The sequence below is a fragment of the Leptosomus discolor genome, chromosome 6 (genome assembly GCF_034619465.1).
Source record: "Leptosomus discolor isolate bLepDis1 chromosome 6, bLepDis1.hap2, whole genome shotgun sequence".
NCBI classification, from domain to species: domain Eukaryota; kingdom Metazoa; phylum Chordata; class Aves; order Leptosomiformes; family Leptosomidae; genus Leptosomus; species Leptosomus discolor.
Window position 1 is genome coordinate 44,861,362 of NC_141396.1, and position 15,408 is coordinate 44,876,769.

The 15,408-nt window shown below is 40.5% G+C and overlaps 1 protein-coding gene across 2 annotated transcripts in view; it reads right to left on the reverse strand.

Moving 5' to 3' along the window:
- The window catches only part of CUBN (cubilin), a 148,813-nt gene that overhangs the window by 68,155 nt on the left and 65,250 nt on the right, over positions 1-15,408 (reverse strand). For both annotated transcript variants that reach the window (XM_086466409.1, XM_086466410.1), the window contains 4 exons: positions 14,163-14,344; positions 8,241-8,412; positions 6,446-6,627; positions 241-397 (listed from right to left, as the gene is read on the reverse strand). In XM_086466409.1, the coding sequence (XP_086322535.1) occupies positions 241-397; positions 6,446-6,627; positions 8,241-8,412; positions 14,163-14,344 (693 nt within the window). The remainder of the gene's footprint in view (positions 1-240; positions 398-6,445; positions 6,628-8,240; positions 8,413-14,162; positions 14,345-15,408) is intronic.

Consider the following 15,408-nt stretch of genomic DNA (forward strand, 5'->3'; position numbering starts at 1 on the left):
TGGGCAGCTAACCCTCTAGGGAGGACTAGATGCCTTGCTATAAAAAGTACACTTTTTTGTCCAATCAAAAAAATTAAGGTGATCCTTAGATTTTAAAGTCTTTAATCTATAATTTCAAAATATTCAGTCCTGTTAGCTGTACAGAAACAGTTCCCATTATCAGCTGTGCTAAAAGATTGGGTCTAATACAAACAAAACGATAATTAGGTAAATATGCATTAATGTAAATGATGAAATTACCTTCAGTAAAGCGAGCACTGAAGCCACGGTACTGGATGGTTGTATCAGAGCGCAGTCGGATGTACATCAGATTCTTGGAGGATGTGATAGGAGGAGGATGCTGTGTTCCACAGAGTTTTCTAAGAAGTGGTGCTTCACTGCCAGGGCCATCAAATATCTGTTATGAAAAGATCAAACTAAGTATTTAGTTTCAATAAGAGTATTGAGAAGATTTTTATTTCATTCCCTCTCTTATGTTTCACACATTTTGATCCTGGTACAGCCCTGGTATGGCCAGTGCAAACAAACTTTGCATTGCCTATCTTAATTCTGTGGCCATTTCAAAAAAATGCATGTGTTTCAGGCTGAAGCTACTGTAGCCTTCATAACAAAAATGCAACAAGTAACCCACTTCCTCCGTGTGTACCTGGTATGGAAGCAACTCTCTTTTAACAATCTAGACTTCTCCATACATTTAGAGTTTTCTGTTAATGGCTAACATGAGTTCCCATGTACCTTTTATTCAGTTAAACTCTACGTCTTGCCTCGGTAAAGGCTTCTAAATTGGCCCTAACATGCAACTAGTGCACCAGTGGGAGCTATGACTGTGTATAAAAAAGAGAAGACACTAGGATTATGGTTTTTAGATACATGCACCTAGCATCGAGGATCAGAGTCCACATATGTATGCTTTAGAATAGTTTTAGGTGCTGAATTATGCAGATACATAAAGTGTTAAAAATAAAAAAAGGGAGGAAGAAAGCAAAGATGATTTTACAAAACTTCACTTTTAATTTTACCACAAATGCCTGCCTTCTCTTTTTCCTTTACAGCTGATAATTTGGTTTCCTTCCTCTTTGTTTCACAATCAGGAAGAGGATAGTGAAGTTAAAACCAATGAGTTTCTAGCCTAAGTGACATCAAAATTATAACAAGAGAAACTACAGAGATGGAAAAATGACCACAGTCTCAGCGTATCTTACTAATCTTTCCTAGTACTCTGGCAGATGTGATTTGTTGCTGCTGTGTTTGGAGCCATGGGCCAGTCTCAGAGCCATTGTGCCTGGTTTCAGAAGCAATGAGCACTAGAGTCATCAGCAGTTGCTTGATCCAGACAGAGGAAGAGCCTTTGGGCTACTGGGCAGCAGCAAGAGTTGAATTCAGTTCCTGTTTCAGCATTAATGTCCTGCATTACCATAAGCGTGTCACTTAATATAACTTGTGACTCAGCTTCCTATAGCAAAGCTGAGCAAAATATGGATAGAAATACGGATAGAAAGACTGGGAGACAGTCAGGTGCTAGGATGTTAAAAGCTGTATAAATGCCCACTTTGAGCAAAATAATGCCATTGGGTTAGAAGAAATGTACTTCTTATTGAGATTGTCTTCTTTTACTTCAAAATGCCTCAAATTCCAGGAAGTCTGTGCAATGAAGCACTGATGAATTAATGATTTCTGACTAGACTGTATAACACAACACCATGTTTCTGCCTCCAGTATTCAAAGGCCTTTGAGCACATTAGTGGAAAAAATGATATAAAAAACAGTAGCTGAGAGAAAAGTGACCTCTCAAATAAACCTTGAAATTGAGAAAAAACAGACAAAATTCCTGCTTAATCCGCTGACATACCCTACATATCGATGCCATATTCATGAATTCAACATTTGTCCTTGGGACTATAGCACTAGCTAGCTATGTGGGACCTTGTGATGGAGTATTAAGTATACTGCAATGTCTGTAAAAATGAATACCTGGTAAAAAGACACAAAATAACCATCCATTCATTCAACCTTTTCTTCTCTCTTGGCATCCTGCCACAATAAGCCCTTTAATACATTGTGTCCAGTGTTTATCCTTCCTCTGCACATGCATTCTGAATGTAAATCAGACTGTGTGGAGTTAAAAGCCACAAACCACAGAATGTCAAAAAAAGTAATGACGAACAAAATACCTCTTAGGAATTAAGGTACTGTCTTCCCCTAGACAGTAGTGAGGGGATTTTATCTAAATGCTAGAACTGAGAATAAGCATTGCATTGACAGAGCATCAAGAGAGGGCCTGACTACAGTTCACGTAAACTGCTGGTTTTGATGGATCTGTGCTACTCTGCACAGCTGAGGATATGACCATCGACACATGGACTGTTTTGATACTCCAGTAGCTGAGCTTTCTCACTTGGGAAGATATTAAGGATGAGTAATATAAGAGACTAAGTAGGAATTTCATTCCAAGAGCTTTCTGGAATAAAGAAGTCTTTCTGTGGTAATACTGGGAGAAGAGCATGAAGTCAGAGGAATGTTTTCTACATTAAGTGTATTTGCTGTTTCTGGGCAGCTTGCATGAAGGAAAGTATTCTCTTCTTTCAGAAACAGAAAGTATTCCTAGGCTTTGTGCTTGCTAAAAACCTGATTCAAGCAACAGTTCAGCGTAAGAATTAGTGAGATACAGCAGCAACTCTTAGGAGTTATGGCAGCTACAAGTTAAGCAGGAACAGCAACACATGGAAATTGTATGGCTGCATCATTTTTGCTCACCTGTTACTTATTAGCTTAGACTATTTTATAGGGAGGATTTCAGTCTTGAATCTAGATCAGAAACCAATATATTCACACAACTAGTTCAGGAAAGAGTTGTGTCTCTCTGCAGCTTTTTAAAGTTAGTTTGAAAACATCTGAGAAATGCAGTACTGTGGCTGCATGAGTAAAGGAAAATGATGCATCTGCTTACTTAAAAGCCAAGTTTTCGTCTGTACTCTGCATAGCAGCAATTTGCTCTTCTCTTCCCTTTCCACAATGAACATAACTGAGTGGTTCACTGCCTTCTTGTTCAAATGTGCCCTGCATTTTGCAAATGCACATGACAAAAAGAAGATTTTTTTGTCTTCTGAGCCATAAAACCCCCACATATTTCTAGCTGTCCTCTCTTGGAAGGTCCTCTCTGCTAGCACCTGGAATAAATGAAGTCATACCTCCTCTCTAGCTCCCAGAGGTTTACATTTCTACATTCCTGTGTACTACTTCTTATACTGCAACAGGAAAGAAAAATAACATTTACTTAATCAAAGCCACTGAAAAGAACAAACTATTTCTCCCTCCCCTTTCAGTGCCTTGTGCTATAAGCACTGCCTTTCAAGGCATATCCTCCTCAAGTCTTCAGATACTTGAAACTCTTACTGACTGCACTCCTGCTGTAGCATCAGATACAATACTGGTTTAACACATGGGCAAAAAATACGGGAATTAGTGCATTCACTCTTTCCCTTTGTTTTCCTTAAAAGAAACAAATTTGAACGTTGTAACACACATTGTCCAGATAGAAATGGGCTGGTACACACAGAGAAATTAAAAATGTATTCCTTATGTATGATGACAGTGACAGCAAAGTCTTCTCAAAGATCTTACACTATCCACAGAATACAGCTGAGTTACATTTGAGATCAGAGAAAGTAAAGGCTGTACGTCCTCATTTATCAGATAAAGAGATGTTAATCTGTTCCGAGAACAGATAAGGTACAGAACTGAGGCATAAAAACTGAGGAATTAACTAAATTTAGGCAGCTGAGTGAACAAGAAAGCGTTTTTTTGGTGTCTTGGACTATCTGTGCGCACTCCACCCGTTGACTCTAGAGGGAGCTCAGAGCAGTTACACCGGGGGTTACGCTACAGGCTTGAAATGAATCTGGCGGAACCTAGATCTGTGCTCAGATTCACATGTGAAGTTATTGAGTAGAACTGAAAAACGCACTGGGCTTTTTGCAGTTGGAGCATAGCCAAGAAGCAGCAGACATGAGTATTTTCCCTCCCTCCATTTTTCTCACATAACAAAAGTGCAGTGGAAAACATTACAGGAAAAAACTACATTTTCATGTATTCTCCATAGAAAGGAATTTGCAGTAGAAATATGTATTAAAAAAAACCCGAGTCATAACACAGGGAAAAATGACTGGGTCTAGAAGGGGAAGGATGAAGGAAAAGGTCATCGGTACACTCAGGGGTGGAGGGGAGCCCCAAGAGAACTCACAGAGCAAATAAAATCCATAAAGATAAGTAAAAATTTAAGACATAGCAAAGGATGGGGCCACTATATTACTCATACATGGTAGTTGTTCCTATATTAGAGGGAGAAAAACAACCCACCATCTTCCATAGCTGCCCATGTTTTCCATTTACACAGACTGTGGAATGCAATTCCTAAATCATTCACAGTCACGACATCTACTTACACATTTCCAGGTACTTTCTGTCCCCTCACTCTGTTCTCCTATTACTGTGTGAGGCATATAGCAAGCCTTGGAATGAGATGAACACAAATCACATCCAGGTGTTGGTAACAAGTGATTTTCAGCTTATTCCCATACTAGGTGGAGAAAGAAACCCCATCCACGTCTTTCTTGCCCTGCTGGTCTCCCTCCATTAGCATTGAAGAGCTCTTTTCTACCTCATACACCAGACAGAGCCTCACAGCCCTTCGTTATCTCTTGGCTTCAAATTGGCATTCTCCCTCATCCATTTTCAAACCACCCTCCACTTGGTGGGCAGTGGTTAATGCCAGCATTAAATTTAAATCTCCCTCCCTGCTCACATTGCTGCTTCAGTTGTGTTTGTATAGCTGGGGCTGATGGGGAAATTCCTTCTCCTCCAGCCCCACCCTCCCATCCCCCCCCCCCCCCCAAAAAAAGCAGAAGCAAACAATACTCATATGGGCAATAGAGGAAAAGGGGTGTCACTGCACTGCAATGGTGTGTAAACTTTGCTCATGCAAAGAGCTCTGCCACAGCCATCTCCCCTGCCAGCTGAAGGACAGATGCCTTTCAGTGATTAAAAACCCAGAGCCTATATCCAGCCTATAAAGCTAATGGCAGTTGTGCCTGTAACTGCAAGGAGCTCATGGAGCTGTCTACAAAGTGTTTAGGTAGGTACATACATCCATTGGTATCAGGTTTAAAAGAGAAACATGTATATCAGGTCTTTTCAGAATTTAGCCCTTAATTTTTTCGGCATTTTTATCAGTATTGCCATTTCAGATGGCCCATGTTTCTGTCAGGCGATCCGATTTTCTACTCCTGTGTGATTATCACAGAAGACTTGGAAATTTTTCCAATACATTTTCCCTTTTAATGATCCTCCTGATACAGTTAAACAATTTAAATAAAAAGACATAACCATCTTTCCTTATGCTTCAGAACCAGGAAAAAAAAAAAAAAAGTGAACAGTCATTGTAAAGACTCTTTGCAGCCAAACGAAATCTTCAGTTCTGCTCAGCAAAACGGGGACACATTTCCTTTTTTCTGGTTCAGTACAGAAAAGCTTTATGAGGCAATGCTGTTAAAACTGATGCTGTCTTCAAAAGAGTCTCAGTTCATGCCAAATTGAGTTCCCTGTGAATGACAGTTTATCAAGGAGAGGAAAGTTGGATTTTGGGCTACAGCCACTATGCTTCATCCACTGGTACTGATCACACATGCCTTTGTGCTGAGTGAAGTGCAATCTGACATCAAAGGTCAGGATTTCATGTCCCTGCTCCTGAAAGGCCAAGTGGAGATGTGGAGATTTCTTCGTTGTCGTGCACTGATACAGCAGCAACATGAATTTCTGTGACATCAACAAAAGCTCACAAGCCAACAGCAATGTGAAGCTTTGAAAAGAGCAGTGGCTCTAACGAAGGAATTACACAGACAGCTGAGGAGCACCTGAATACACAGTGCATACATAAAGAAAACTAGCCACCAACAATTCCCTCCAGACGCAGATCTTCCTCTCTCCTGTGTTTGTAATAGAGTGTGGGCAACCTATTGTATATGTGGGCAGCCTGTCCTATGGCTTGGAGCAAGCCATGGTAAACCGTACTATAAATGGGAAAGGGTGTCATAATGACAGCTATCTGGGTATAGGTTATTCCTGCAGTACTAACTACAACTCACACCACCAAAAGGAAAAACATGGTGCCAGGATGCAGCATGCACTATTTTAAAGAAAAGATCTTTTCAGATGTAAGCTGGAAGAATGCAGAAATGCATTTGTGAAGCCTGCTTCACCTGTCAAGCAAAGGGAACTAGATTAGAATTATTTAGCTGTAATTTTAAGACAGCTCATCAGCAAATAAATACAAGTATGCAACTACTAGTCTGAAACCAACTGCAGCCTAGGTTGCACAGTAAGCTTCCTCTTTTGCAAGCATTTCACCAGACCCATTAAGGAAACTTTTGAAATTTCTATTCTTACTTACTGCAACATTGTCGTAGTCACACAAAGGGTGATTTTGAATGTCAAAATCCGTGAAATTCAAAAGAACTCTGTGGCTGGAGTCAACTTGGATAACCCAAGAACAATCTGTGTTGCTATTATAAGGTTGAGGGTAGTTCGGAGAATGGATTTCCCCGCTGGTAGCTTGGAAAATACCACCACAGCCTGAAAAAGACATAATCAGTTTTAGTCACAAGCTCTTTTATGCTTAGCGAGATTCCACCTCTGTTTTTAAACTCCGTCTTATATCTTCTACCTTAAACTTTTGTAAGATGAGTGCCCCAACTGCTGAAGTGTCCTGTCTGCCACAAAAATCAGTGGAAATTACTATCAGGAAAGCACAACATTACCATTATTGGTGAACACGCAACAACAATTCTTGTGAGTAATGCTTGTTTCTAGCCCCGGGCTAGTGGTAGATGTTGTAAAGGCTGAAGCATTAGTGCCGATATTCCACTATCCTAGATATTGCAAAAGCAAGCAAAAGCACTGTTCATATGAATGCCACAGACCTAGCATACTGAGAAAGCAATGACTAGGCCTAGCTGAGGGCAGGGATGAGAAAACCATTTCTGAAAATATCAAGACAGGAAGGAGCTCCACTTTCGCCATGAACAGTACAATTGCAAGCCTGAAATTTCTACTTCCCTACCCATGCAGATGAGGACTCCACCCTCACATATTTCTGACCAGAACAGCTCCAGTACTCATGAATATCTAAATAGCCTGGAATGATGGATTCTGTGCAGGAAGTGCCAGGGCTTTCAATAGGACTAACACAAACAAATGGACTTGTATATGTTGTAAAGGGACAGAGGAAGGTGAGAGAAATATATGGGGACAGCCTTCTGGAAGGATAAAAACTACACTGTTACTGCATTCTGGTGACCGGGTATTTTACAGGCTAGAGGGGGGTTGGACGACAACAGGCAAGATGCTGTAAAGGGATGAGAAATCTGCAGGGGACCTAAGTAGAAATAAATAAGCCACCAGATCTCAGAAAGGGATTAATTCAAAGGACTATTGTAGACTTCTTTTAGTAAAAAAAAAAAATCTCATGCCTTTCTCATACATCTTGTGAGAATGGAAACCTATAAACCTTGACAACCTAATGTATCAGTGTGCTTAATCAAGGGGTACCGAGAGAATTAAAATCTGCCTCTCCTCACTTTTCATTGCAATTATATTCTGAAAATTGCCCTTTTCATAAGAACTCCCATGTAGACACATGTGGTTGGGTCTTTTAAGCATGTCCTTTCTTTTACTGCCTACCAGTAGGGCTTTGAACAAATAATCACATGGGGGATGGATGAACCTTACAGAGTTCAAATATTTACTAATCACTCCAAATATTTTTGGAGTCCACTGAGTTCTCCAAGTTAAGCCACATTCCCAGATATTTTTCACTTTACAGTTTAAAACCAAAAGCATCATTCAGCTAATAAAGGACTCTGGGAGGATGAGTAGGCAGGGAGAAATGCTAGCATGCAAAAGTTCTTTTATGATTACAAGAATATCTTGATTAATTACATAAAGAAGAAACACCAACAATGTAGACTGCTAGGAAATACATAAATAGGCCTAGATTTCAGCTAGTTAGATAATTTTTTCCTCTGTGTGTTTTTCAGCATCTCTTAGCATTACGAAATCCAGTAACACCCAAATTCTCCTTCAGTTTTCAGTCCTATGCTGTTTGACTACTTTAAATGCTTGCATGGCTGATTCGTGATTCTCAGACTGCCTGAATTACTCCTGGTATTAATCAGTGTACTCATCACCTGGATTTTCTTGCCAGGAGGCATTAAAACCTTTCCCTGTTCCTGCTGTATCTGTCTTGAAACGGACAATGGCTGAATTGCCAGTAGTAGAGACTCGCAGCGGGTTCTGGGATGATCTTGAAACACACAACTGGGCTAGTCTAGGAGAGAGGAAATCAGGGCCACCGTAGACCTAGAAATGGAAGAAACACTGTCAACATTTTTCAGAGACCATCTGCTGTACAGAATACATGAGAAATGTTTAGCTAGGAGAAAAAAAATAACTGTATTAACAGTGATTCCACATTTTGAAATGTAAAGTAGCTAATAAAGTTATTTTCTCTTCGGGTTTACATGGTGTCTGAACGATCTGGTGCAAGTATGAAATTCTAGGTGATTTCAAAACAGCCTTGCATTAAATAAGAATTTTCTTCTTTGGGGACTTTGTCACATAATTTTTCCGCCATCCCTCCAGAGTTAGCACCTTGTCTCTGTAGGGATATAAAAACATTTTGTGTGTGTGTGCTTGTGCAAAGAAACTATATCTCCTTACAGCAACTTGTGCTGATATTTTGTACCTTTATGTTTAAAGGCACAGTTAAGACTTAATTTTAAATTGGGGCTAGATTTCATCACTCTTTCTGATAAAACAAAAAACATGGCAATTTTATTGACTTAAATGGCATAATCAACATCCAAACTATGGGATTTTGGTCAAGTGAACTACGTTTTAATAATACTTTTCAGAAACAAGGATGTATATCATACAAATTTCCCACAGAAGGCAGGTTTTGACTTTCCAGAATAATTATTCCCTACTCAGAAGAGTGTGCCTCAGGCAGTTATAAACCAGAAAACCACCACTCTCTTAAACATCAGCAGCAGTGTTGTGTACTTTATAATGCATTTTTAAACCAATTCAAGTGTATTAGATGGAAGTGCTGAAGCGTTGTTAATCCTGTTTCTTGTTTTCCAAAAGGGATGTGGGATTTTAGTTTGAGCCCATTTATAACTGGTGCAACTGGCTCACCTTCCTTAGTCTTCCGTCTCAAAGCTGAAGAAAATGCACGTTTAGTGTAATTTTCAAAACCAGACATGCGATTGAATTTTCTTGGCTTCTTGCATGCTAATGAAATGCCACCTTATATTAAGGGTCTCTCACCGTCCACTGGTATGTCTGTGGTAGGAGAGCAGCTACAAAAGTCAGCCTGACAGTATCCTCAAATGTGAAAACTATTGAAGAGATATGCTAAATAAAGAGTGTGCTATTGCCTTTCAACAACTGAACTACCAATAGATAGATTCTCATTGTATCAGTATTATGTATAAATCCTAAAGCTAAGCTAGAGAACGGCAAGTTGTAACAACAAAACCAGGGAGCAGGAAGACAAGGCAACAAATCCCATTAGGATTTTCCCACCAGTAGCATCTCAAGTCTTTTCCAATATTTTGTTAGTCTGGTTAACATCAAGAAGGTCAAAAAAAAGCAATCCATGAATCTCTCTCAGAAAGTGGCAGTATTATTAGAATAAAACTTCTATATGGCCCTTTTGCCTCTGATGAGGGGAAACTCAGTATTTTAATAAGCTCTGCTGGGTACTTTTTAACCTCAGAAGAAGTTTGGGTTCTGTTCAAGCTAAATCATTGAATCACAGAATGGTTTGGTTTGGAAGGCGTTCTAAAGACCATCTAGCTCCAACCCCCCTGCCATGGGCAGGGACACTTTCCACTAGACCAGGTTGCTCCAAGCCCCATCCAGCCTGGCCTTGAGCACTGCCAGGAAGGGGACAGCCACAGCTGCTCTGAGCAGCCTGCGCCAGCGTATCTGAGCAAGGCTTACAAATAGCTGAGCTAGCCCCACCACCTCCAGGGCTAAGTGTAGTGCATTGCTTCATAATTTGATTGATCATGTACTAACTGCTCACAGTGCCTGACACTGCTCTGTTGTTAGAGGCATAAGGGAAAGAACTTTTTTAACTGGAAAAAACATTGTCTCCAGGGTAATGTGAAACCTCAGAAGCTGAAGCTTATATCCCCAGAAGAAACAAGGAATTAATTTTTTTATAAACATCATAGTCTGTTAGATGTCCAGAAGACTGTATTTTGTTTTAGTGGCTGATTACACAGGCTTAATAGCTTAAACATTTCAATTTTGACTGAGACAGCACTTTTTTGCATTCTGCAGGGAGGCTGCATGACTTGAATGGATAATAGTTCCTCTGTCCAATCAATTGTCTCAAGGCATTCGAGAGAAGTCAGAATGGATGAAATCACAGCTCAGATTAAGAATCAGTAATGAAGTAGTCACAGTCTGGGGAAGAAGCATATTTGTCCGCTGGAAGCTCAGTGTCTTCAGCAAATTCTTACTGCTTGGCTGCTTTGAGGCCCAATGACAGCTGCATTTGTCAGAAGTCTGTTCAAAATGTGAATTTTAAAATGTAAAATGTGGTATACTCTCTGAGTCAGAGCCACAGCATGAGATCCAGCAGGAACACATGCTCTTAATCATCTAAACCAGCCCAGAGAAGGTATGTGGCAGAGGAAACAGCAGGAGTTTCTAATATGCATCTAATAAGTATCACGGACCAGCCTCTCACATCATCTGTGCTGCTCCCTGGGGCCATCTGCACAACATGGGCAAGGGGACCAAACCCATTTCTGACATAAACCCTGCTAATTTCTCTAGTATTACCTCAGAAATTTACTTGGCCCAAGCCAAATACTTATAGTTGGCCTGTTGGAAGAGAATTAAGGATGGGGAAGAAATATTAATGGAAATCTGAGGTTTGTGGGTCTCCTTTGCATTGTTAACTGTTTGGCAACAGCTTTCTGCACAGTTTCAAACTAAAAAGCACAGGCAAAGGCATAATCTTTACAGTTAGGAGTGTATTTTCTTTTCTCCTTTATGCCAGTTCAATTAATCAGATGCTTTCACAAGGGCTGGAACAAAAACAAGTTAGAGTGTTTCCATGACAAAAAAAAAAGAAGAGGGAAAAGAGAATGGATGGAAAGAATGAATTCCAGGGTGTGGTTCATAGAGTCACACACAGGATGTCTGAGCTGTAAAAAGATAAAAATAAAAATAAAAACATTTAGTGTGACCAGAACACCTGATCCAGAGATAAAATGATGTTGGATGGCATAGCGGGGATGCAGGACACTGCCATAAAGCCCATGGTTTTAATCTGTTCTTATCATTTGCTTCTGCCCCGTTAGCTCCATTTATTGTTAACAGTCAGCATTCCAGAGTTATGAGCAACAGAAGGCTGTTTTTATGTGGTCGGTCACCCTCATGACACAGATTTTCTGGGAATAAAACTGATCCCTGTCCAGATATAACTGCTAGCAAAGAGAGAGACTGGCTTTGACAGAGAATTAAGAATTATGGTAATACTTGATGTTTCTTTGTATTTAAATGAGAAGACCAGAGCATCTAATGAAGACTTGAAAGCGCAATAGATTGACAGGGCTCCTTCCTTTTCAGAGCAGAGCTACATCTTGCTATGGCAGAATATATTTAATGTTTACAAAAATCTGGTCTGTGTTAAAGAAATGATGTTGTAATTTAACAAAGCAGGCATGGTCATATTTCTCTATGTATGTATTTTCAATAGAAGCTACTTCAAGCATACTTTTAACTCTTTCATTGTGCCCAAAATGATGGCTTCAATTTCCGTGAAACATTTCTAGAAAACATCTTTAAGAAAAACTTAAAATTTGCTTCTGGATGTTTGTAAAAGGAATGGAATCTGATGGGGAAGAGAGAAAGACTAAGTGCCACAGCATCATAACAGAAATAAGAAGGAGGAGGATTAAGGGAAAACGTGTCAAACACTTGAGCATACAGAAGCCACAGGGAGAACTTGAGTATTTCACACACAAAATTTTTATGTAACTATTATTACAGAGTCTTGGTGAAACATATGGCAGTACTGGGATACTGACATGGAAGGGACAGCTTGTTTAGGAGGCATTGTCAAAGGAAGACAAAGGAAGTCAAAGGAAGGGAGACAGTTGCTGCATTTTACAAGAACAAATATGCTTTGTTATTAGGAAAATGTGCAAGAGAGAAGTATTCGAGAAACTATGGTATAAAAATTAAGTTAGCAGCAAAGGTGCTGTGATGGGAAAGATCTCTTAGAATTTTCCTACTATTCTCTGCTAGGTCAAAGGGGTGATGGTGTTTCTAAGCAATATCTAAAGGCATCCAGGTGAGCAAGTTTTGTGATTACCAGGGAATTTTTATTATAAAGTTATACATTCTGGAAAAGCAACAGAAAAGAACACAATTTACTGCAATGTTCTAAAGACAGCTTCTTATTTCAGAGAGCAGAGAGAGTTAATGGGACAGGGAGGGGCAGCAGGGTACAGAGCTACTTTAGTAATGAATTTGACTTCCTATTGAAACTGGAAAGTTATTTGGCTTGAAAGAAAACAGGAAGCTGTAGAATTCACTATTCAGAAACAAGGAAAAAGTGAAATCAGGAGAACAACTATCAGCAAAAGCAGACTTCATACTCTTGGGAAGATAATGTGAAAGATGTTTGGAACCTTAGCGATCACTGAAACATGCTGTGTCAAAGGCAAACCAGGAACCCCTTTTTTTTCTAACACTTTTCAATGTTTAATGGATTCCTCTGGGCAACAGAGGCCTAACCACAGCTCACAGGCAGGTTAGCTTCAATCTAGTCATTTTAGGCACAAACAACAACGAAGCTGCAACACAACAGACTTCATGAATACCCAAACCAGCCAACACAGGTCACCTGCTCACAGGCAGTGATGTCAGCAATGTGACGTACAGTCATACTTGCCAATGCTACTGATGGAGAATTCATGGAACAACTTCCTTACACCCAGATCCTACAGAAGTCCCAAAGTCAATAGGATGCTCAAAGCACAGTGTTCATTTGGTCAAGACTTCCACTTCATTGCTAATCTAGGGAAGCCTGTTTCAGAGGCAGAAAGCTGCAGTTAAGTTATACATCTCTTCTACTCATACAAATGCTTAGCAATCTATCTGGCAACTGTATATTCAGGACTTGCTTTGGGATGTGGGTTAAGTCTTCCAGGAATCTTGCTGATGAGTGTGCACTAAGGATCATAGGCTGGAGAAATCATACCTACAAAGCTGAGACCAGGCAGCAGTGAGTGTGTGTAGGTGCTGGACAGAAAGCTGTCTAGCTGTATGCTGGTCACAAATCACACCATTACCCAGAAGAAGAGGAGAAGAAAGGCTGTACTTCTAAAATTATTTCCTGTCCCTTCTTCCTGCACTGGAAGTCTGTTCAAATCTGTTAGCGGGGATTGGTCACCTGGCTGCTTCCTAACATGAGCACAAAGTTGTCACATATAACAGGATCATCCAGTCTCAAGTGTCTCTTAAAGGTCAGTAAATCCTTAGCGAGGTCCCTTTTCTCCTTGTTCTACCACCCTAAGATGACCAGGACACTGCTTCTTCTTTTATGCTTTTTTCTGGGTACAAAGATTCTCTGTAGTTTTCAGTGCTCAGGGTTATAAACCTCCCCACTTCCTTGGAATTTCCAACACAAGGTCTCACCTTAGTTATCTCCCTAGTGATCCATTATCTTCCTTACATCAACAAATTTCTTCTCCATGGTACAGCACCCTACACTTAGTAAAGTGTAAAAGGTGGACTTCTTAAGACTGAGTTTTTCGAAGCAGTTTTGTCTCTTGTTAGGAAATGTACAGTGCCTAGCATCATTATTGGTTAGGGTATACAGACACCAAAGGCCTAAAAGCAAAAAATATTAAGAGCATTGTGGCTTCTGTGACATCTGTGGAATGTAACTGTAATCAGAGCAGAAATGGGAAACTGCAGTAGAATTGGTTGTTCTGCTCCTGAAGTTCTTGGGATTATCTACTCCAGACAGAAAAGCACGTAACTTGCGTATTATTGAGGAGTAAATCTAATGCTCTTACCTCCAAAACATCGTAGTTGCAGTTTGGGTGATATTGAATGTCGAATTCCTGAATGGTGAGTTGAATGCTGCTACCAGGTGCTGTGTGAATGTACCAGATGCATTCCCTATTGTTTGGGTATCTGTTGGGGTAGCCAGGGCTGTGAAATGAACCAGAAGGGCCAGAGAGTTCTCCTCCACAACCTGACAACACAGCAAAGCAGCCCATCAGCGAGGGGCTCTGGAAAATCTCACCAACAGCTCTGCAATGAGGACAGGCGTTAGCACTCATTTCCTGCACAAATGTGTATACTGGGCTTGAGGGTCGGCTCTATCACAGGGCACCGAGGTCTAGCAGGAAAAGGAAACTCAGGAACAGCAGGCTGGACCTGCTGGCATTGCCCGTGCAGTGAACGCCTCACCTCCTGTTTTGGCATGTTTCTCACCATACCTCAGCATCTGCGTTGATAGCTGAAGAAACTGAGACACAGAGCAAAAAAAGTCACACCTTTTGTATTGGCCTCTAACTTAGATCGGTTCTAGGAAGCTACATCAGATCCATCCTCAGCTGTTACTGACTTCAACTAATATACAGGCTAAGTTATCATGGAGAGGGCTTCCTATTGTTGTAAAAATGCTGTTTCCCACTGGTTTAGAAATCATAAAATTAAAGACAATACAATTTCCCTCAGCTCACTGAGTATGAATACAAGCTGCCAAGTCACAGTGGATAGACTGGCTTTCTGACGTTTGGTGGGTGTAATGTTCTTTTTTATTGAATTATAACTGTGCACTTGTAAGACATGTCATCTGAAAAGTTACATATTTTCTTTTCAGATAAGAATGATTGTCCTAACCTCACTCCCCAGCTCCTTGGATGATTAAGTTTTTGCATATTATGAGCTAGATTTTAAAAAAAAAAATGTGCAAAACAATGGATCAAATGCAGGCCCTGATTTGACAGCACAAAGCAGCTGAACACCTGAGACTGCAGTTTCATCATTGCTTTATGGAGATGTGGCAACTGCTGCACTCTCCTCCTTTTGTTGAGTCCCTGGGAAGACGCTCTCCCTGACCCAGTCCCAGGGTGCAGGTGTCAGCAGGGTGAGAATCTAAATCTGCCCAGGGTCAGGGCAGATTTAGATTAGCTACATTTGTGGTGAAACCTCACCTTTGGAGAAGCCAGTAGGGTGGCTGTGCATGTGTCACATGCAGAAAGCAAGGGAATTGTGTGTTTGATCTGATTTTACATGTGCGTCACTGCCTTC